This window comes from Tasmannia lanceolata, unplaced genomic scaffold (assembly GCF_043159265.1).
Source record: "Tasmannia lanceolata isolate RefF3 unplaced genomic scaffold, GAP_Taslan_0.1 ptg000018l, whole genome shotgun sequence".
In the NCBI taxonomy this organism is placed as follows: Eukaryota; Viridiplantae; Streptophyta; class Magnoliopsida; order Canellales; family Winteraceae; genus Tasmannia; species Tasmannia lanceolata.
In genome coordinates this window covers 22,199,901-22,224,773 of record NW_027518695.1, presented here as the reverse complement: position 1 = coordinate 22,224,773, position 24,873 = coordinate 22,199,901, and the positions used below count along the sequence as shown (strand labels likewise).

Sequence of the window (24,873 nt, the reverse complement as noted above, 5' to 3'; positions counted from 1 at the left end):
CCCTCTTGGATTGCACTTGGGATTTCAGATAGCGTTATAGCAATAAGAGATGATATTTATTTTAAATTTTAATCACTCAACATCAACCATCATTTTATTCGCAAAAGATTATTCTATCGAATACTTATTTTACACGTTATGAAATCTATATTTAAGGGTGCTGGATTTGATATGAAATTCAATGAAAGTGTCAGCTACCCTCCTTGTGATTTCATTTTTGAGTTATCCTCTCTCTCTCTCTCTCTCTCTCTCTCTCTCTCTCTCTTGCTGAACAAGATACATTTCTCAGTCAAAGAACATAAATAAATTTTTTTTTTTAAAATACAAGATGTTACCTAACAACATTAAGCTTGGTCGATGGGTAACCCTCACTTTAGGGCATGTTTGACAACCACGAAAAATTATTTCATGGAATATTTATAGACCCAATTAGGAGGGAAGAGACAATAGAGTGTGAGAGTGGAGAGAGCATGGAGATAGCAAGAGAATCCCTAAAAACAGTGAAAAAAATAAAATACCCTACTTCAAATGGAGTTGAGCTTTTCATGCTCTCCTCACTCCCACCCTTCTGAGTCTCTCCCATCTACTCATTAGTCACAGCTGGCCCCACTAGTATTCCATGGTATATTTTTTCATGGTTGCCAAACATGCCCTTAGCGAGCCTATATACTTCTTCTCTTTCCAATATTATCTCTATATTCCTTTTCAGGAAGTCTAAACTGAAGGGAGCCCTTGCAGAAAAGAGGTGAAAGGGCTCTCCTATTGGCTGCACATCACCATCAACATGATGGTGATGTGCAGCCAATAGGAGAGCCCTTTCACCTCTTTTCTGCAAGGGCTCCTTTCACTCTTTTTAACATGATGGTGATGTGCAGCCAATAGGAGAGCCCTTTCACCTCTTTTCTGCAAGGGCTCCCTTCACTCTAGAATTTCTCATTCCTTTTTTATTAGCCATATATGGAAGTATTCCAACAAAATCTCTCTCTATTTTGTTACCTTTGTTACCAAAGGTTGCTTAGGTTACCATTTTCTTACAAAAGTTCAAACCATCAAATTACCAAAATCTCCCAAAATATATTAATCTGCCCAAAATAGCCTTTTTTCAACTAAAATGCCCTCAAATATCTAAAACACAGGAGGGTTAGAACAGAGTCTAACCCGTACAGGGGCATTCCCGTCATTTAAACGTCTATATTTGACAAACCGTTCAAGGAATCTCGCCAGGGGTATTTCAGTAATTACACAAAAGTCATCTCGCGTGTTCCCGCTCCTTCAGATCGAGATGTGGGCCCAACCATAAAAGTAGGAGACCCCGTGCTATGTGTGAACACAAAAAGAGTGGTTTTGTGGGTCCCATCAAAGTTTAATCCAACGGTTCAAATCACCCCAAATCTCCCAAGCGGTTTCGCGCGCGTACTGTTTTTCGTTTAATAATAGTAAACACTTTCTATTTTTATTTATTTTTAATCAAATTTGTTTCTATTATTATTCGTACTCAACTAAGAAAAAAAGAAAGAAAGAATAAAACCAAACCCTTTTCATATTTGATTCGCTTTCTCTCTCTAAAAATAAAAAGCAGCAAAAAAAAAAAAAAAAAAGGATCCCCAAATTTCTCTACTCCAAATCTAAAAGAAGAAAAATAAGAGAAATGGCATCGATCTAGGTTTTTGATTGAATAATTTCAAGTTTTCAACTCAATCGATTGATCCTCGTTGGTGTTATTTTCTAAATTATTCGTATTTGGAGTTTTAGGGATTGAATTTGGAGGGTTTTTTTTTTTTTTTTTTGAGAAAGCTTCAGTTTTTTTAGGGAAATTTTGTTAAATTAAGGTTTTTGAATGCTTTGAATTCTTAGTTATTTACTTAGTTTTAACGGATTCATTAATTAAAACAGATAGATCGGCAATTTGATCGACATATATAGAGAGAGAGGAAGGAGGGAGGGAGAGAGAGAGAGAGAGAGAGAGAGAGAGAGAGAGAGAGAGAGAGATTTTTTTTTTTTGGAGGTTAGGGTTTTGGATTTGTGTGTGATTTTGGTGATTGGTTGAGAATTTCTTCATCGATGCCGGAGAATTGGAAGGTTCAGAACAATGCAGTCTCTAATTCTTCTAATGCAACGGGGGAAAATCTTCGAGGTAATTCAATCTCAATACTATATTTGTCTTTTTTTTTAATAGATCTATTGCATTCCTCGTATTTAATGAATTTCCTTTCTTGTTGATATTCTGTATAATCATGTATGATTTTCCCCTTCTGAGACTGATTTTAATAGCTATATATTGAATTCATTCATCGTCGTATAATCTATGATTAGATTTTACAAGCTAAAACTTGAATTTTAAAGTTCACGCCTGAATTTTATAAGCTAAAACATGGATTGTGTTTTTAAGGATTGCAAATTCCAGGTTTTAGCAGATAAAATCCAGGATTTAGCTTATAAAATCCAAGTTTTAGCTTGTAAAATTCTGGATTTTATGATTCTGGATTATAAAATCTATGTATCCAAACGGCACCTTAATCTTTAAACGGCGGAGCCGTAATCATTTGAGACATGCGTTATTGTCCATGAGTTGTGATGGGTTATGTTCTCTTCCTTGGCAGAGGCCATGTGGGGGCTGAAGATTCAGACCCATGATAATAACTACCAGGAGGGAATTGATGGGCAATCGAGCCCTTATCCAGATCGCCCAGGCGAACCCAACTGCATATATTATTTGAGGACAGGATTATGTGGCTATGGAAGCAATTGCCGCTTCAATCATCCTGCTAACACAGGGCAGGTAAAAAATATTATCAATTTAAAGTTTTATTTGACCTTAATTGTGCATCGTCACATTGGCAGCCGGTAGTGTTTTGTGATGATATCAGAGTTTCTATCTGTTATTGCCTAGGGGTGCAACTTGGGTCGGGTCAGACTGAGCTTCTGCTAAAATATGAATTGGAGTCAACCCGAACCCGACTCGATTTTATGGTAAAAGCTCAACCCGAATTCCCAAAAATCGACCCGAGTTGAACCCTCTTCCACATAGTTCTTGTCGGTGTTGTTAATAATTTGAATTCAGTCCAAAATATTTGCTTCTGACTCATAGCATTTATTGATAGAATGCCTATCAATCAGCCCACAATGTGCCCAAGTCATGATTTTACATAAGCCTGCTTTGCTTCCCCTGGACTTTATAATGCTTTCAACAAAGATTTAAGCATATCAATGTGCGTAGATATTCTATTTCTGCAGGTAACACAAACCAGAGGTCAACTCCCAGAAAGAGATGGACAACCTGATTGCCAGGTACATTATCTTCACCCACGTAACTCATTCGTTTCCTACCCATCTGTCATTTAACTCTGGTAATTTTCCTTCTGCTGTGATTTTTTAAGGAGTCACGGTTCCATGTCTTCTACCTGGATTATGAATTAGGTCTTTTGGTTTGGTTTTATCATTATCTGGGATTATTGTAGATATAATTCTTTCTCTGGAGGCTAATTATATTATCATAGTCAATTCATTTCGTTAGACGAATGTCATTTGAATAGATGGTTTTAGTTGTTTTCCAGATTGCATAGTCTGGTGATCTGGATTTTATGCAGTGGGGCAGTTTCTATAGCGACCAGTATTTATCTTGTCACATAGTTAGCGTGATTCAAGTTACAAATATGCAAGCATTTTTTTTTTGCCTTGAGGCTTGGTTTTTTTGTAATCAATCTATGATGCATTGTGGGAATACTATCATTTACGGAAACACGTTCTTATATACTTGGTTCTTGTCTCCCTTTTCACCCTGCGCTTTTCAGTATTTCCTCAAGACAGGAACTTGCAAATTTGGAGCGACATGTAAGTATCATCATCCACGTGATAGGCATGATGCTGGACAAGTGCCACTGAACATTTTGGGACTACCAATGCGTCAGGTGCCTACTTAAATTTTTTTGTTTTCGAAACCATATTCCCCTTTGAAAGTCCCAACACAATCATGAAAATAACTTGTGATTTTCTTTCTTATTCTTTCTCAGGAAGAAAAATCGTGTTCATATTACATGCAGACTGGGTTATGTAAGTTTGGAATTGCCTGCAAGTTTAATCACCCCCAGCCTACTGCACTCGGAGCAGTGTTGCCTGTAACGGGACCCTCTGTCTATGGTTCCACGGGCTCATCTGGGACACCTCCATCCTGTCTTCCATACGTAGGTGGACTTCCAGCATGGTCCTTACCAAGGGCACCCTACATGTCTGGCCAACGTATGCATGGTCCCCCAGCTTACGTGCCCATTGTTCTTTCTCCTTCCCAAGGCATGATACCTGCACAACAAGGCTGGAGCACTTACACTGTAAGTAGAATCTTAAAAAAAAATGGAATTCAGTATTAAATTCTGATGGACGATAGTTTTGACATGTTTTAAGAATTAGGTTCATGTGAAAGACATGCCCCTCTTTTCATCACCTTGGAGAATTTAATAGATGTTACTCAACAATTTCTTATAGTTTTAAAGCTTTACGGTTCTGAGTGGGGGCCCGCCTAGGTATGGGACTGGGTGGGACCCAGCCTGGTATGGGACAGGTTTAAAGGGCCTTGCCTAACATGTTCCATTGGCTCTGGAGCTTTTGGCGTATTGGTAAGGTACCTAACATTTGGTATCAGAGTAGCCACCACGTCCGGTGTTCGAGTCACGGAAGGGGCGACCTGTGGAAAGGGCTACTAGGAAAACGAGGCCAGAGTGAAATCCGTCACAGAGTGGGCTGCCGAGGACGGCGGATTCGGAAGCGTGGTGGTATGTTACGGTCCTGAGTGGGGGCCCGCCTAGGTATGGGACTGGGTGGGACAGGTTTAAAGGGCCTTGCCTAACGTGTTCCATCAGCTCTTGAGCTTTTGGCGTATTGGTAAGGTACCTAACATTTGATTGTTAGGCCATACCAGAGCCACCTTATAGTCGCAATTAGATGTTGGGATTCAGAATCATACTTGCCACAATGTTAAAAATTGTTACTTCTATGAATGTTTCTATGATATAGCATGCCTTATGAGTAAAATAGTAAGCCCAATGTTTTATCTTCTTACTATAGTGAAATTATGATACTTTGGATTCTTCATAAATATGGAATATCCAACACTCAGTTAAGGTTAGCCGGATAAGGAATGTGCCTCTTGAGTATCCTGCTTTCTTACTGTAACAAAGGGACCCTTACCTGATTCTTTATCCGGATGTAGGATGTTGTAGATTAGATCTTTTTTCCTTTTTTCCCTTCCTAGCTCAAGGATTCGTTCTGAAACTTTGATTTACGTAGAGTGTAAGTGCAACTCAATCACTCTTGCTAAATCGGTAACTTGTTATTTATCCATATAACAGTTTTTATTTTTGAGCATAGTATGTTTCTAGCCTAACAACCTATGTGCATCCGTGACATGAAGCCGCAATGCATAGGATAACTCAGTCAACCTTACCAGTTGGACAATAGCTTTATTTTCTGTTTAAGCTAGACTACATAATGTTCATCACTATATGGAAGACTAGAGTACAGAATAAAATATAGGGAAAACTACTAGAAACCCCCTGGATAAAAACAAATATACAAGAATCCCCCCAAAATTTTCTTAATTACTAATACCACATTATTGTGCTTAAAAAAGCTTTTAATCTTTTATTTTACCCACTTTACCCTTGGTTATATTGCCTTTAGTTGTAGGTAATGTAGAAATCCCTAAAATCTCTCAAAGGCTACATTAAATCATATAATAATCTCAACTCAAAAGCTACATTAAATCGTTTGAAAATCTCTCCCTCTCTCACTCTTAAATCAAGGCCACATCTCTCTCTCTCTCAAATGAGATTTAGAGATTTTATATGGTAAGCTTTTTCATTTTTTTTTAAAAGTACTATCCGTGCCACACTTTATGATGATCCAAACCGTCCACTTGATGGGACACATCTTAAATAGGTTATGGCATCTAAATGATTTCCATAGAATAATCCTACCCACAAAGTACCGTCCGGGCCACACCATAGCATGATCCAAACCCTCCATTTGGTGGGCCACACCGTAAATAGGTTGTGGCCTCAAAATCCTTTCCATAGAATAATCCTACCCCTCTGATCTATAGAGCAACGGTATATTATGGAAACCTTTGTAGATCCGAGGGTTGGGATCATCCTATACAAATGATTTTGGGGCCACAACCTATTTATGCTGTGGCCCATCAAAATAGGAAGGTTTTGGATCATCCTAGGGTGTGGCCCAGACCGTACTTTTTGAAAAATAATGGACTAAATGGGATTAAACCATGTAAAATCTCATTTAAGAGAGAAATCTTGCCTTATTTAAGAGAGAGAGAGAGAGAGAGAGAGAGAGAGAGAGAGAGAGAGAGAGAGATTCAAATGATTTAATCTTGCCTTTATTGTTGAAAGGAGAGATTTAGGGATTTCTACATTGCCTATAAAAGATTAGAAGCTATTTAAGGCACAAGAATGTTAGTATTGGTAATTAAGAAAATTTTGGGGGGATTCTTGTAGATACATTTTGATCCAGGGTTTTTAGTAGTTTTCCCTAAAATATAATGTGCTTAAATTACATAATGATATCATTTATCTTTTTGTTTAGATCATAGAATGTTATATTAAGTAATAACCATTATTTATTTATGATTTGATTATTATATTGCTCATTTGCTTTTTACTATTTGTTTTTTTTTCCAGTTTTCTGTTATAATTTGGCGATTCGTGGTTAAAATTATGTAAATTGAGTAGTAAAAATGCACCCTAATTTTAAGAATCGTTGCCCGTATCCGCTACACATATTGGGATCTTTGCCATAGTGTATCTTGAGATTTCAAAGTTTAGAGGATCTGCATATCCGCTACCCACATTGTATCCTTGCCATACTGTATTTTGAGATTTCAAAGTTATGGAACCTCATAATTAAGTTTTACCATCACCTGCACTCACATCCATATCCAAGTACTAAGTTAATGAATCATGAAGCTATCTGGTTGCAGGATAGGCTTCAAGGATAAGACCTTATCTTGGGTTGCCTTGTATTCTAGGATATGTTGTTCTAGATAAGTTCTATTCTTTGTGATTTCTCTACCGAAAAATCACTTTATCTATAAAAAAAAAAATAATGATTGGATTTCCACTTTTTTGTTGGAACTACAATTACCCACATTTCTTGAATATAAAGTGCTTCTTTGGGATAAGTCTTATCGTGGATAGTTCTGAACAAACAATGGGCAATTTGTATCCTTGAGTAGATCTTATCCAGTAAAATTTAACCTGCAATCAAACAGCCTCCATGTCTTTTTTATCATCTAATACGATGAACTCTAGTTGTGTTCTTCTCATGTATACTCAGAGTTAAGATTGGATCAGGCTTTCTTTGGGGGCTGTGCATGTAGATATCTTCATTCCTTGTTTTTAATAACCACAACCACCACTATTTTGTTGTTACCTGGTTATCAATTCAAAATGACAAAAATGCTTCTAAATGTTAAAACCATCTCCCTCCCAGTCACCTTTTCCCTCCTCCCTTCTCATCTTCTGTGTCATCTTCCTCTCAAACCTTAACCTCCCAACACCTTCTCATCCCACCTTGACTTCTTTCAACTCATCACCATCAAATTCTCTCCCAACTCAACCTTGGGAAGACAAACTGGTATAGATTCATTCAACTCAATCCAATTAGCACATTTTTCTTGTTGAATATAAGGAGAAGAATCACTGGCGTTTACATTTTTTTTAATCACCTATTTTGGGACAAGTTTCACCTTCTTGAATCATATCCCCAACTAGAGAATCAAAAGGAATCAGTGCTTCATAAACATAATAGCCTGGTGCAAACTTCATCGAGTAATTTGTGTGGGTGAGCAGAGGACTCCATCCAAATCAAAACCAGCCAAGAATAGACCCAATTGAATAACCACCAAACCAACAACTGCATTTATAGGAACCACATGAATTGGAAGCGAGGAGTATTAAAGTGCTATCGATTCAAAATGATCGAAAACATCATTGTTTTACTCGGGCATCAATTCAAAATGACAAAAATGCCCCTAAATGGTAAACCCACCCACCCCATCTTTGCTATCATCTTCCTCTTTCGAACCTTAACCTCACAACACCTTCTTGTTCCCACCTTGACTTCTTTCAACTTGCCACCACCAAATTCTCTCCCAACTCAGTCCAATTAATATTTTTCTTATTGAATATAGGATAAAAATCTGTTATTTTTAATATATATATATATATATATATATATATATATATATATATATGAGGAAAGTGTCTCTAGTCTCTCCCCTAGATAAGCTTATCTACTCCTCCCTTTAAAAAAACACAGTGGGCCCACGCTGTTTGGATGATCCAAAGCATTCATTTAATAGGTCCTAACATAGATAGGGTGTGCCCAAAAAATCAGCACCAAAGGGTCATCCTAGAACTTCGTTTTGTGGTGCCTTGTGGTACCCAGAATGGACACATATAAATGTCCACGTTTATATGCGTCTATTTTGGACACGGTGTGACCAACAAAATGAAGTTCTAGGATGACCCTTTGGTGCTGATTTTTTGGGCACACCCTATCTATGTTAGGACCTATCAAATGAATGCTTTGGATCATCCAAACAGCGTGGGCCCACTGTGTTTTTTTAAAGGGAGGAGTAGATAAGCTTATCTAGGGGAGAGACTAGAGACACTTTCCTCTATATATATAAGGATAAAAATCTCTAGCTTCTACATCTTTTTTGTCTCCTATTTTGGGAAAATTTTGATCTTCTTGAATCAGATCCCCAACTAGAGAATCTAAGCAATCAGTAATTCAGACACATAATAGCATGGGGCAAACTTCATCGGGTAATTTGATTGAGTGAGCAATGCACTCCATCTAAATCAAAACCAACCAAGAATAGACCCAATTGAATAACTACAGAACCAACAACTACATTGACAGGATCCACAGGAATTGGATGCGGGGAGCATTAAAATGCTACCTTGAAACAGGTTACCATCTCAAAACCTAACACGTTCGGAAACATAAAAAATATTAGATTTTTCGATTGCTCCCCCTTGCTCTTTCTACCCTGCATTAGACAGAAATGTATCGGAGACCGATGGCGTGCTCGATATTGCCAAATACAAGTTATGCTTCTTTGATCTCGACTACATAGCTTGATTATTAGAGTTGGTGATGATGAATGCCCCCAAGATCTCCCAATTGGCCTTCACATATACTATAATTAACTATAATGCCTCTAACCTTGCTTCCTACATCGAATCCATGCTTTCCAAACCCAACACAGCCCAAACAATCCCATTCGAAATATTGCTCCCCGATTTTTCTATGCTTTCTGTTATCCATTATGCCAGTGATGTTTTCATCCATCCACAAGGTAGTGATACTCTACACATTACCGTGGTTTTAAATTTCCACCGAAACCGATATGAAACAACTGAAATATTTCTGTTACCATCCCCACTGAAATGCATATCAGAACCGAAACGCATGCTGAAACCAAAATTAGAAGTGTATTACTGGTATACTATATTAATAAGTGTTACAGAATTATATGTATATGAATTTCATGTGAAATATAATGTATGTATTATATAATATTTGTGTGAATTGCATTAAAATGAGGAATGTACCGAATTATCAGAATGCCACAAGGTCTTCGATGTTGTTAATCATTTATTGATGGTTGCCTTGCCTATGGGATGATTTCTAAGTTTGTATCTGATCTTATTCCAACATTCCTTGAAGTTTCATCTTAAAATTCTATCATTTGTATATGGTTCCATACGTTTTCGTGATATCACAGGAGAACACAGCCAAGGTAAAAGATAGTCTACTCAGAGGAGTCCATGATGACATGGGGGAGTTTTGAAACCATGAGTTGAATAACAACAAAATAGCAAAGGTGGTTATTAGAATTATGGACTTCTGATATTAGATCCCTAGGATTAAAGAAAGGGAGGTTGCTTTGATCAATGTGAAGATTGGAGAGTCTTGTATTTTGAAGAGGATGTACATGATTAAAATATATCTCATTGTTTGTCGCACAGTTTAAAAACTCCCCTGCATCATCATGGACTCCTCCGACTCACCTTGGCCGCATCCTTGTCCGAGTCTGCATTTTGCCCTACAAAGTCAATCAAAACTTCTTTGACTCTCCTGATTTATGACCGCATCAACTGAGTACTTGACCACGTTGTACTAGGATTTGCTTTGGCTGCGTTTTGACTCGCATCCACATTTTAAATAAGTGACTTTGTCGTGTAAACCCAGAATTACTGAAAATCTTTACAAAACCAATCACAAGAGATCTTTGGCTATGGGTACATGGTCTTAAAAAAAAAATTATACACTTTTTATCTGTTAACCTTTTTTTTCTTGTGAAGAAACTAATTTCATGTATGATAGTCAATAAGTCATAAGATTTATCTACAAGTTATATCATTCTTACTTTCCTATATTATTTTCTACTTATAACATCTAAAATATTGTTAGTTTCTTAATAATCTTGACCAGACATTATCAAACAATTAAACTCATACTTCAAGAGTAAACATTGGGTTTTAGCAAGAAAACCAGAACAACACATTGTAACTTATTAATGTAAACGATGCATAGCCGGATTCAAGAATTTAAGATGCCAGTGAAACTGATAACAACAAGACATTATGGTAATTCAACAATTTCTACTTGATCAGAGTAGTTAAAAACATAAATATACACCATTATGGAATAAAAGCTGTACATTGCGATTGTATTTTAAGAGCCAAAATACCGCTATGACTCGGCCTGATGTTAAAACGTTTTAGGCATAACTTGTAGAGTACTAGAAGATGAAAATAGCAGTGGTGGCTCAGGATTAAGGTTAGGGAAGAGAACGGTTCCAAAGAATAGACTTGATTTCTGTATATGCCATCAATGTTTTTGGTGTAAATCTCTGGCTTGCAAATTTAATCGACTCAATTTCTTTCGAAAAACCATAATTATGCCAAATTTTTGGGATACAATCTCGGATTCCGATCAAATCAACTAACTCAGCGAAGTTCCTTGCCTGAGTAGCAGCATTTTGTCCATTAGTATTAACTTGAACTTCCTAGAATGAGGTAAACTTGCTCTCTTTGGTTGCCATAGCTTTCTCTAATGTTCAAATTGGGACTCTCAAGCTGCAACGCATGAATCCTATTTGTTATCATCTCTTTTCCATGGATTAACTGTTAGGCATAGCTACTATTTCACTCCTAGTGGAATTGTCAACAACTATCCAACCAGGCTTCAATAAGACTTTATTGGTTTGGTCTTCTATCTTTTTCAATTTCATATTTTTGAACAAAGAGTAGGCGAAACACATGTTTTTTGATGTGTCACTGTGTGAGCCTCTATGCTTGACCTTAGAGATTCCTAGAACTCCATATGCTAGTCAATCAAAAGTTTGTTAGCATTCAAAGTTATCTTTGTCAATTTTATGTTCTTGAGAGGCTCTTAATGAGCAAAGGCTAGTCATTCAAATACTATCTACGGTTGCTGTAAATTAAATTTCAATTCTATTTGCATAAATGCATGAGCTCTCAGTTTGACATTTAAGCTTCCTTGAAATTTCCAAGTGCTAGTTCTTTAAAAAGTTAGTTGATTAGTCATAGACTCCTTTCCCTAGTTTTGAACTTTGACCATTAGAGAAATAAGCATCCGAATCCTATAATGTTCAAATTTTCTTCACTTAGATGATTGTTTTATCCTACATTGTAAGTGGTGTAAGTATTATGATCAGTTAATCTTGACCGCATGTTTGAATTAGAACATGCTGATATAATTATCCTGCTCTCCTCGAGTCGAACATCTTGTAGTATGTGTTCAATATATTTAGTCACTCAATCGAGCACTTTTTATTGTAGTTTATGGTCACAATATTCTACTTACTTAATCTAACTCTCTACGTTTAGTTTATGAATCCAATTGACGGGCTGTTGCATGTACTTTTGCAATATGTTTTCATGGTTGTATATCATGTGAGAGGTTCCATATTTGTGCAAGTACATAGTGTTCTTGGTCTTTGGCTTCTTATGGTTGCCTTGTTCTTGTCTTAATCTTCATTTTTGTATTTGTACGCCCTTGTTATTACGTTGATTTGGTACTGCATATTTGATATAATCTGCATATTGTTGTAATATTTTTTCCTTTGCAGTACATATCTACTTCTCTGAAAGATGTTCTTTTACAATTATCTCCGTTGCAACCCTTCTATGGCCCAATGATGTGGTTAATGTGTCCCTGCCTCTTTGTGTCATTTTTAGAGAGGAGCATCCTCATCTGCCCTTACATTAATGTGCTTCTGGAGGGGAATATCCTCTTCTAATTTCATTCTCTCTACGCCACCCTTACCTTTCAAAGTGGAATTTCATCTGCGTTGCCCATATTTATTGGTCACATTTGAGCAAGTCTTTCTTTGTGCTCTCTGGCCATGCTTCCTCGCATTATTACAATCTCATACTAGGTTCATGGCTTGCCCAATTAGTTGGTGTTTTCAAAAACTAAAATGTATGGAAAAATGTTTCACGATTAAATTATGTCATCAAATAATGTCTAGCTAGGAAAATAAGAAGAATATAAGAAAACTTACAGGGGCTTTTGATAAAATGTGTCTAACATGTGTTGAGTGTTAACATTGGAAATAGGATGTTTTATGAGCCCATTCCTTTTCTTATGTTTCTCTTTATTCATTGTAAACATTGTTTAAATCTCACCGAGTCAATCGTTGACTCGCTTGAATCTGCTTCCTTTTACTTTGGCCACGTTCTCGTTCAAGTTTGAGTTTTGCCCTACCAGATCATTCAAAGCTCTTTTTACTCGTCAAGTTAATGAAAAGTTGACCATGTCAATCATTCACTCGCTCGACTTGATTCTGTTCTACCTTTCACAATTTCTCTCCCGAGTCCGTGTTTTTAAACACTGTTTGTATTTATGGTATCAAACTAGAAACCCAGTTTGTAAGCTCTTTCTCATTCTGACAGAGGCTTGACCAACATTCTTCGAGATTTATGTTATGTCTTCTCCTAGAATCCTTATGAATGCGTTTTGGAAGTTCTATTTCTTTCTCTGGCAAAAAGAAAATCGAATTTTTATTCAAGCTGTAATATTAATAGAGCTCAGATAAAAAACATAGAAATATTAATTGAAATGGCTCCCTCTGTATTTACAGTGGTGCATCTTCCTTGTGCCCTCTGGGCTGAAGTTGTCATATGTATTGTTCGTCTATTAGTCACATGTTCTCCATTGCAATCAAGGGTATCTCCACCATTTATCATCTTATATGGGTTTCTTCAGACTACAGATAGTTGCCATATATTTGGTTGCACCAGCTGTGCTCCTTTTTATCTATTAACAACCGACAACTTTATCCTCAGCTTGGTTACCGTTCACATCAGAAATGGCATATTCAAAGCGGTTTCTTTGTTACTCTCATCCAGCATCATGCCATGCCACAGGCTTACAATCTGACCTCACATTGCGAGACATTGCAACATTTGTGCAAGGCTCCAACATTTGCCTCGAGTCAGCCTACCCAATTGGCCTAGCCTTGTGCCTAAGGCATGCAGGAAACTTAGACTCTCACATAGGAAGCACACAAGAGTGGAATAGGAAGTACTTGTATTGCTCTCAAGAATGCCTACAATATCTGAGGGAAGGCCTCTCCTATTGTAGGCTACCTCCACTTGTTCCAATGGTTCATATCATGCCACGTGTCGACCATCCAATGGTCTAGGACCATCAGAGAAGCTTCTAGCCTAACTAGAACATTCATACAAGAATACTCTAGAATACTATACAATTATCTACATATCCATCATCTTTCACACCCTTCCATGAGTCTTCTGCTTGGTTCTAGAATTCTAGAAAATTCTCCCTTTTTCTAGTGCTGTCTTGAACCTTCCTTAGACAGTTAGGCCTATAAAAATGGGTCAAGTGAGACCCTTTTGTCACTCTCTGGCAATTCTCCCCAACCCAATCACGTTGACGACCTCGTCGTGGAATCTTCAAATATGTTCCTCGAATTTCCTACGTGATTCCACCTTGTTCCCAACTTGCTTCACTCTCAGGTAGTCCTTTCCACTTAAGTATTTCGTGTGTGTAGGAAGGATTTGATAAGTCTATTCTATCGGCGGCCATGATGTATTCCACCTCCTTGTTGAAAGGACATTGTCATTGTCTCCAGGGCTCGATTTGCAACTCCTTCCATTATGTCTTCCTTATCTTTATGATAAGGCTTCGCATCGAAGAAGACCGAATGTATCTTCAGCCTCGTTGGTAGTTGAAGTTTGTAGGATATCCTTCCTACGATCTTTATAATAGGGAAAGGACATATCAACCACTTATGGACCTTCCCAAAGACTTTTAATTGTTGGGATTGTAACTTAACGAGCACAAGGTCTCCTTCATTGCACTCCACCGGTCCCCTCTTTTTGTCTACCCATTTATTTATTCTCTTAGCGGCCTTGTGAAGGTACGATCTTGCACTCTCACCTTGCTCCTACCAGTCCTTAGTAAACCAGTAAGCTGCAGGACTCTTTCTTTTATACCTTGTTGCTACTATATGAAGGACGAGGGGTTGTTGCCCTATTTCAAGCTCAAAGGGACTCTTTCCGTTATACCCTGTTGCTACTGCAGGACTCCACTGCCCTATTTCAAGTTCGAGGGGTTGTTGCCCAATAATCTCATGATATCCTTGGTTCGGAGCAAGATGTACTAGCAAATAACTTGGAGGCAGCCGCCAATTGCATAACGTTGTTGAACATGATACTTTTAAGGGCATCAAGGAGCTTGGCCTTATCATCAAATACCCTTCATATTCTTTCCTTCCGCTACATCCATAGGATAGAAGCAAGTCAAAGTTCCAAAATAGTTTTCCCCTTGGCCTCCAAGGGCAGAATTCCAAATGTCAACTATGTTGTCTGTCAAACTTGGCGTTGCCCAAGCAATGTCAAACAATGAGAAGGAAAAGTTCCGCATGTACCTAGTGAATGGACAATGGATCAATCGGTGGTTGATCGACTTGACATCAACACAACACATGGATCATTGGTTAATGATGAGCCTCCTACAGTAGATAAAACAGTCCACAATCAAACTAGTGTCCCAGCAATTTGTACAACAAAACGCTGGGATTCAAGGTGTTATAGACCATAATCTGTAAGAGGGGGGCGACACTATCCCCACTTTCCATCAAGTCGGTGTAGAAGCACTCAACTAAAAAGAACCTGAGAGGGCCCTTGCAACTGTGTAGGAAGTTCGCGCACTCACTTCACTATCTGGTGCCACTCTCAAGAGATGAGTGTATAGCACCCTGATAGGCCGCTCGTTACACCGAAGACCATGCCACAGTTTGACCTTGTTACCTACCCTGACTTTAAATATGACTCCTTTGTTAAAAGCACCCTCCATGTAGAATCCTATGATTTGTGGTCACGGACACGGAGTGTCGGACACGACGAACCCCCAAAATTTAGAAACGGCGACACGGCTAAAATAGAAAGTATATATATGATACAATAGTAAATATTAGTTAAAGAAGAGTTAAAAAAGAGTTTATAATAAAAGAAGATTTAATAATAAAAGAGGTAAACATAATATGCAATAATAAAACAGAATGCCACACTTGACACGGCATAAAAATATGTCCACACACCCAAATTAAGTCTAAAACTTATAGCAGTACATTTAAAAGTGTCCAAAGGAGTGTCGACATGGGTGGACACGCGTGTTGTGTCGGACAGGGCAGACACGTGTGTCGGCAATAAATTCGAAGTGTCGGCTAAATCATAGGTAGAATCTCTGTCCCCCCTACCCTCAATCCTCAACATACTTCTTAACAATCACATCTCTAGACAAGTGATCAAACTCATCCCAAATCTCCATAGCCACTTACTAGTAAAGCTTTGTTCATTTTCCTTGAGCCTCCAAAGTCCCATGCCCTCCTTTTTTGGATCTGCTGACAATGTCCAATCAACAATTATAACCATGATAAAATACAAGTGTAAATTAGTTAACCATTATGTATCCAAAGCATCAAATTTTTTCATGAAAGAAAAATAAGACTCTTTATTAAGCATGAATCCTACTATTGAGTTCCGAGTTTCTTAGGGTACTTATATTTTCTTGGGTGGACAATGCTTGATAAAAAAATCTTTCAATTGAGCATCTTCGTCACCCTAGCAAATGCATCATGTGTTATATGGCAAAACAGTTGATTTTTCCATCCATTGCTCCTTCGCATGATCCTTTTGGTGTTCCTTTCTTGTGTATTTTTTTTGGTTTGGACTGGGTGGTATTGCTAGTTGGAGGATTGATCTTGCAGGCCATTTCAGGTCAGGGGCCATATTATATGTAGATTATGCTTATCGGTGGCCTTGTAATCTCTTTCAAAAGAACATAGTACACTTAAAGATAGAAATATAGAATCAATAATATCATTAGTGCAAGAGAAAGGATCACGGATCATATGATGGTGTTTTTGCTATGATTTGGCCGACACTTTGAATTTATTGTTGACACGTGTCGTGTCGTGTCCGACACAACACCCATGTCCACACATGTCGACACTCTTTTAGACACTTTTAAATGTATGGTAGAAATGTAGGTAACTTTATATGTATGTATGGACGTGCCACCATTTCTAGATTTTTAGGGGTTAGCCATGTCAGACACCCCATATCCGTGTCGAAACTTAGCACACAAATCTATATATACAAATCAAGATTATATATACTTTCTATCTTAGCCATGTCCCTGTTTCTAAATTTTGGGGGTTTGCCATGTCCGACACTTCGTGTCCGTGTCCACAAATCATAGTGTTTTTGGTGTATTAGGAGTTTCACAATGTAAGGGGAGATGATATTCATAGCTGGAAAGTAATCATAGGTTAGTTTGATATTTTCTTCATAACTGGGGGTGACTCAGCGAATGTTGAAACTGATTCTGACGGGAGGTCAGTAAGCCGGTCTAACTCTGCCCCTGAAAGGCTTCACTGGAATAAGTAGATAAGGTTTGCATCGTCTCCTGAGAATTCCATGCAGTGAAGGAAAAATGCAAGTCTATACGCTATAGGTATAAATGGAGCCAATCTTTTGCTAGGTATTAGAGCTTTCCTATATATTTCCAACATGCCATTGTGATGGAGAGGACTCACTTAGTGTTATTAGATGGATAAATAAGGGTGAGCAATTTTCTTGTTCATTAGCAAATCTAATTGAATATCTTTGACATTTGTGGAGCCTTTCAGTCTCCTTTCCTCACGCATGCAATGAAACAAATAAGGTAAATGAACTTGCGAAGGGCTTAGGACTGAAATCTAAGCACTCACAACTATGTATTAATGCAAATAGGTGATTTCCTTGTGTAGACGGCATAATGCATAGTATTTTCAGCAGAAAAACTAGCCCCCCCCCCCCCCGAATAGGTCTTTCGTTATGATTTTTGATCAATTTCCCGGCCAGAGGAGACTTTCCCCACATGTAAGTTACCTAAACCTCAGATCGTCTTGCCATAGACATTGTTCTGGTAGATGGTGAATCCAACATAGACCCCAACTTAGTAAAATAAAAAGAGATTAGCTAAACTTATTTTTCATTAAAGCTATACAAGAAAGAGGTGGTTCATGATGGAAACAAAGTTCATGAACAAGCCATTAATTCAACAAAGATGACTTGAGAGAAGAAGAGGGTCAACCAAGTTCCAAAATGAGGCCTGAATGCAACCGAAACATCATGCTAACACCAATAGTGGGCCTACGATGCTTCTCCTATCAAAAAAAAAAGAAGCAAATTGAGCCATTATGAGTTGTGATTTTTAACATTTTTTAAATGTTTGAGCAAAGTAGGGTTTAGGGGACCTTAGGAAAGGAAAATGTGAATATTGCTTTTTTATAAGAATTAGGAGTACGATTTCTTTTTCTACTGTCATTGTCCTTCCTAAAAGATTTTTCTGGAATAAATGAGCAATAGTTAATGTAAGCCCAATGGTTCCCACCCTTGGCATCTCATTCTTGTTTTGATGATTCCAATCTCAAGTGATTTTGTATCTCTAATGAGTTTGATTGTCTTTAGTTGTAGATCCCATTTGTTTGCATTCAAGGAAGCTTGCATCGAGGCCTAGAATCTTAATTGGAAAGCATTTAAAGGGCCAAAGCTTGGAAGATCCAAGAAGTGAAGTTGACTTGAAGCCTTGAAGTTCAAGAGAAAATTGAAGTGCTTTTCAAGTCTTTTAGAATGTATTCTTCTCTCCTTTGTTTTTAGAGATGTCAAAGGCACTTAACCATGTTTTAAAACTAACTTGAAAATGTATTTGAAAACATAGGACTTAAACCCAAAGGCCATGGCCTAAAGCCCCTGAACATACCTGAACTTTATATGTTAAAATGGAATTTAACACAGAGCCGGTCGACCGAGGTTCCCGGGCGACAGCGGCAAGGTAGCTGGAAATCCAGCACTTGTCGAAAAATAGCGGGCCGGTCGACCGGGGATTTCCGGACGACCGCCGAGGTGTTCCTGGAAATCCAGAAACACTCCAGCATGGTCTGGCCGGTCGACCTCCATAGGTCCGGTCGACCGCGGAAAGGTTTTGAGCTTAAGTTTTTTATCAAACAGGTAGTCCTCGCCGGGCGACTGCCATAGGGTCGGTTGACCGCGATGATTTGAAATTTGAAATTAAAAAGGTTTGCCCGATAGGGGCAGACGACCACTGTGACTTGGTCGACCGCGCCGGTCTGGCAAAAGAGCGTTGGGGATTGCGAGTCTTGACTTTTTCAACTTAGATTATTAAAGTTTTACCCCCAAACGGTCATATTTTCAAATGGACTATATATACACTATCTAAACCTTTCTAAACTATCTTTTTGCATTATCTTGAACATCTACAAGATCAAATCAAAGTGTTTTAGTGCCTCTCTCATCTCTAAGCAAGGAAGTGGATTTAGGCCTATATTTGTACATCTTTCCTCCATCCTTAGTAACCCTTTTGAAGGGATTTTTGTTTTCTTTATTCAAAGAATATCTTTGTAATTTGGTGAGTGCAAAGAGACGCGTAGTCATCTCAAGAGCGAGTGTTGGAGACGCGGAGCTTTCTCCGGTTCGTGGCGAGTCTTGCGAGGAGTAGCCGAATCATCTTTATAATTAGGTTGATTCCCTGCCATCAAGGGAATCCATAGTGAAATCACCAAGAAGTCTTGGTGGAGTGGAGTAGGTCTTGGTAGTGACCAAACCACTATAAATCTCGGGTGCACTCTTTCTATCTCTCTCTATCTCTTTGTGCATTTGTGATTTGTTTTCATTTGTGTGCTTAAAGGTTTTAATTTCCCATTATTTTTTAGTTTCTGCTTATTTGGCAAAAGTTTTTAAAACCCAATCCCCCCCCCCTCTCGGGTTGCCATCACCCCTGGGATTTCAGTTAAGAGAGGTGCGTCAATGGCGAGCAAATTGTCATGTGGGCACTTGACAATCTATACTTATAAGGGCATTATAGGGTTGAGGAGAGGTGGGGGAGGGGTAGAGAATAGAAATTAGGTTTTATTATGTTTATCTGAACTTCAAAAAAAAAATTATGTTGATCTGAAATTGATTATATGCGAATGGTCATGATTAACCAAACGTTTTAAGTGTTTTGTGCTTATAATATGAAGATTTGATGTACTTTTGAGGGGTTAATGAATTATAATGTGATTTCTCTTTTGGGGTTTGTGTTTTACCGTATTTTTTAATCATGTTTTGGTCAAATCTATTGTCATTTTATTTTTCCCTAACATTTCTTGTGAAGATCTATCAGATTGTTTACATGATTATTTAACTCCCTAGCAAGTTTTCTACTTTAGTTGATTTCTTGTGGATTACTTGCATCAAATTGGTATATGAGCAAGTTCAGTTCGGAAAATCATTTGAGGATGTAATGATTGATGGGTGAAGCAATTTTTTCAAAAGGTGTCATAGGCTAGATCGACTTAAGCCAATTGTGGATTCATTGCAAGAAGACAAACTAGAGAACTGAGTTGATGTTGATCAGGACTTGGACGGTGGAAGATGTATCATCATCAACCCCTTTCATTGATGTAGGGCTCCAACATGTAAAGTTTGAGATTGAGATCATGATAATTGAGATCAAGGGTGAAATTATGATGAAAATCAATTGTTTGAGTGAATGAATGGAATTAAGATGAATAAAGATTGCAACATCGATATTTTATGATAAATTGCTTGTAGAAGTTTCTCTTCACAGTGATTCCAGACTGGATAATTCTCTTACAAAGGATCAGAGGAGCAGTATTGCTCTAATAGTATTAGAGAAACTAGACAAAAGTGGAGAGGGAGTGTTGTTGGAAAACACACACTTATCACCTCCAAAATCATCAAAAAGGCTATATGACAATGATCTAACATCTTTGGACATGGTTTACCTCTGGAGGAAAAAAAACTATGTATCCTCATTATAAATGAAAGATCTAATGAAAACATAGTTTCTGAGGGTATGGTAGAGAACTTAAAGCTAAAAGAAGTAAAGCATCATCAACTTTACAATGATGGGTCATGAAAGGAGGTGAGGTACTTGTTACTACTCATTGCTTAGTTTCATTTTATATTGGACCCAAGTATAGAGAGGAAGTGTGCTACGATGTGGTCCCGATGGACACGTGTCACATATTGTTTGGAAGATCATGGCAGTATATCATATGCAAATTACTGAGGAAAGATAATCATATTCTTTTGTGAATGATAGAAAAGAAACAATTCTTTTGCCTATGGAGGAAGATTTTATTGTAAAGGAGAGTTATAATATTCTTTATTTGCAAAAGCTCATAGATGATAGCAATAAATTTGGCATTTGAGTGTCTTGGATAGTAAGGATGACGTTCAGTAAACATTTGTTCCTAAGTCTCCAGTATTATTTGAAAAAAGGTAATCCATGTCTTTCATTAATTTTGATTTTTAGAGAGTAGAAGAGTTTGATCAAATCTCGAAAATATTCTTTGATAAATCATATAATGAAAAATAGAGCATTTTGCAAGAATGGTGGAAAATATTTCATATGGTTGGAGAGAAGAACAGAATAGGAGAAATGACTTCTTTTATTGGGTTCCTAAGTAAAGCTTGAAGGAAAATTCAAAATTTATAACTTCCTAGTTATGGTTAGTCCATGCAACTTTGAGAATTAATAACATCATTACTTATACTTTTTTCGAACCAGTGGGCCACTGATGCAAGTGAAGCTCATGATCAAGTCCATAGTAACTCACAGACGAAGAGAGTTAAATCCAGATCAAAAAGTGTGCCGAGGCGACTGAAACATCATGCTAACATCCCTTTGATTGTTCTGTGGAATGAGAAAGCAATGCGTTTTTAGAGTACACTTTCTATATTAATTTTTTATTGCTCCAAGTTGGAAATTAGCTAGGCTTTATATGTGTTGATCAAAGGGATGAAATGATCTTATACATATGGTAATATTAACCTAGGGTTTTGAGGTGTTTTTGACGTGTATGTATGAAGTTTTGATGCACTTTTCAAGGGGTTCATGAATAATAACGAGATTTCTCTTTGGGTTTTGATTTTTACCCTACTTTGATCTAATTTGTTTTGGTTTCCCTCTAGTATTGCGTGTCAGTCTCTACTTGATTGTTTGCATGATTTTTCAATTCTCTTTCAGGTTTCCTACTTTTGGTTGATTCCTAGAAGTTTGCATGCATCAGTTTCTCCTTGTATTTTTCCAACCTCCGAAATTTGTTGTCAATCATGCTGATGTCGTAAATGGTGTACGACTACTTTATATGAAGTCAAAGGCATATGCTTAATATTTTGTGCTTGATGTACTTCCATTTGTGTCTACGGAACGCGATTATTGATTTCGTAAGTGTCAATTCAAGTTGTAGTCACACATGTAGTAGCCACATGCTGAAAGTGTTGCATGCAAACTAACGTGAAATGGGTTACCGTAGCTCTGTTTTGTTGGTATACAAATTTTATCCTCTCGAAAAGCATGTCTTGTTATTTATGATGCCATCTCCCAGAAAGTTCCCACAGCCAATTGGGCCTGATTTGAGTCCTGCAACTTCTTAAGACGCTCTAGTCTCCGGAATTGGTCAAGTTAATGCAGAGAGTTGCCTCGTCAACATTGTTTGCATAGCAATTTTATTCTTACTTCTTCATTCTCCTAGAATATGTCTAATCCCTGTTTTCCATTTCCAGAGTAATGCACCCCACATCTCATCTAATGATGCACTTGGATCCAATCTGGTGTACAACTCCAACCATTCTGGTGAGCCAACATCTATTCAGAATTTCCCAGAGAGACCCGACCAGCCGGAATGCCAGTATTACATGAGAACCGGAACCTGCAAATTTGGACAGTGCTGCAAGTATCATCATCCAAAAGAGAGGAGTGCTGCCCTGGCTATGAGCACACTTGGACCGCTTGGGCTACCTCTTAGACCAGTAAGCGAAAACCAATCAGATCATTTTTCTCATTTTCCTTCCAATTACTACTACTTTAACTAATTAACTTGTTTTTCTTTTCTGGATTTATCTGTGCATTTCTGATCATAAAGGGCCAAGATGTCTGTACATTCTATGGTTTGTATGGAATTTGCAAGTACGGTTCGAGTTGCAAGTATGATCACCCCTTGGCAGGATATTATAACTACAGTCTCCCTGCACCGACTATTCCAGACTCATCTTCCCTTCCCTACCAAAGAAAACCTCAGATTTCCCGTTCCTTGGAAACTTCTCCCTCTAAAACAGTTAAACTTTCTGATCAGCTTACAAAATCCGAGGCAACGAGCGCCAAACAGCATAACCCAGATGGTGAAGCACCAGAAGGGTCGCCAGAACAAACTCTCTCTCCATCAAATACTGCACCAACTCCATCATCACCCCATGATCAATCTGATTAAGTCTATCTTTTCCTTTTCTTTCTGTTCTTTTATCCTTTTTCCTTTCTTTGAGTCTGGTTCCTTTGGAAAATTTCCTCATGTAAACCTCCTATATCCCCCCTCCCCACTTTTGCCTGCAGTTCTGTGGAGTGGGATAGACTATTTTGGAGTTCCATGTGCTGGATGAAGGTAGGAGGCATGGTGAATTTTTTGTTTTGAAATAAAATGCAGGTGAAAATGTAAGTTTTTGTTTTATTTTTTTTCACAGAATACTTCTATTTGACTCTCGAACAATTTGTAACTGTTTGGCACTGCCACTTTTCCATGGTAGTCTTGAACAAATTTTGACTCTTCCTTTCTCATGAATTTTTTTCTTTTTTTTAATGGTAGCAAATTTCATTAATGAACAAAGAGAAGACTGAGATGGTCAACCCAAATCATACAAAGGGAAAAAGAGGAAACAAGGGAGCGAATACAAGAAAAAATACAACTCACGGGGAAGAAAATCAGACAACTCCAACCACAATCTCCCAATCCCATCCCTAGCCAGTTTATCCGCCTTCTTGTTGGCGGATCTTCTATTGTGGTTGAAGATGATTGATGATCCTCTTGGATTTCATCAAAGAAGTGGGTAAATCTCCATGGAGGGACGGTAGAGCCTCTGAGCCGTCAAATAATGTTGAGAGAGTCACCATCCACCATCACGATGTCCGATATATCCGACTCCAAATATTTTACTCCATGAAACACAGCCCTGACCTCCTCGCTTGCATCCACCAACCCAGCAGGCCCAGAAAAGAACCAAAAGACATTTCCCTAGAATCTCTTAAGGATCCCCCAATACCGGTTGGGCCAGGGTTTCCCATTCTTTGAGCAATCAAAGTTTAGTTTTAGCATCCCAGAAAGGGTGGGGGATCTAATCCACAATAATAGGGGAGCAGCGCTCACAACTATGGCAGATCTCCTTTCATCCCTCTCATTGGTCGAAAGCCAATCCAAAACGAAAGGAGGGAAGGGTCTTCACCCAAGCAATAGTTAGAGCATTAACTTTGATGAAAGTAAAGTGAGAAGACTTGGCAATATCATCAAAAACTCTAGAATTTCTCTCCTTCCAAAGGACCCATAGGGTTGCAAGGAGGGAAACATTTCAGAGAATGTTACCTTTTTTCCATGGTGCAGACCCCCAACCATCCAACAACTCCTAGAGCTTAAAGGGAGTCACCCAAGACATACTAAATCTAGAAAGGATGCTACTCGAGACCTCCCTAGAAAATTTGCAGTTTATTAAAATGTGATCAGTTGTCCTCCCCTATTGCAATGCATAAGGCGCATTGATCAACTATCCAAATACCGAGTATGAAAGAAATCAATCGTTTGAATACAGTTTTTTTTTTTTTTTTTTTAAATAAAGCGGGATGAGCAAAATATAGTTGTTACATTGAATTGTTTGAATACTGTTAAAGTATAATTGAATAAATAACACCATCTCCATCGGCTTAAGCTTTTGGAGTGACCAGTAGTTTTCACATGGTATCAGAGCCAAAGGTCTTCACCTCCTTGATAGCAAAAATTCCACATGTAATGGCCAACCCAAAAGAGGGGCCACATGTAGGCCAACCCTAAAAAAAGGGGGCTATGCGTGAGGGGGAGTTTTAAAGTATAAAAGAATAAATAATGCCATCTCCATTAGCTTAAGCTTTTGGTGTAATTGGTCGTTTCACATGATATCAGAGCCAAAAGTTCGGACTTCAAACCTCCTTGATAGCAAAAATCCACATGCAATGACCAAACCCAAAAGAGGGCCCAATGTGCCACGTGTAGGCCAACTAAAAGAAAGAGGGGTCACACGTGAGGGGGTGTTAAAATATAAAAGATTTAATATATAACACCTTCTCCAACAGCTTAAGCTTTTGGAGTGACTGGTTGTTTCACAAATACGACCACAGGAAGCAGCCCGCCCAAGAATGCAAACTCTG

At 38.1% G+C, this 24,873-nt stretch overlaps 1 protein-coding gene across 1 annotated transcript; it reads left to right on the top strand.

The window, feature by feature from the left end:
* Window positions 1–1,545: 1,545 nt before the first annotated feature.
* Window positions 1,546–23,247, top strand: LOC143849784 (zinc finger CCCH domain-containing protein 3-like). The gene is made up of 7 exons (XM_077358973.1): window positions 1,546–2,134; window positions 2,601–2,779; window positions 3,235–3,288; window positions 3,792–3,908; window positions 4,011–4,325; window positions 22,215–22,460; window positions 22,574–23,247. Exons 1-7 carry the CDS (start codon window positions 2,062–2,064, stop codon window positions 22,916–22,918), a joined length of 1,329 nt encoding a protein of 442 aa, XP_077215088.1. The 5' UTR covers window positions 1,546–2,061; the 3' UTR covers window positions 22,919–23,247.
* The last annotated feature ends 1,626 nt before the right edge of the window (window positions 23,248–24,873 follow it).

What these genes read in the sequence shown, in the direction of transcription:
- LOC143849784 (XM_077358973.1), top strand. Translation starts at nt 2,062, where the DNA reads ATGCCGGAGAATTGGAAGGTTCAGAACAATGCAGTCTCTAATTCTTCT. An exon ending in TGGGACTACCAATGCGTCAG is followed by an intron (nt 3,909 to 4,010) that starts GTGCCTACTTAA and finishes ATTCTTTCTCAG; the next exon opens with GAAGAAAAATCGTGTTCATA. An exon ending in TTGGGCTACCTCTTAGACCA is followed by an intron (nt 22,461 to 22,573) that starts GTAAGCGAAAAC and finishes CTGATCATAAAG; the next exon opens with GGCCAAGATGTCTGTACATT.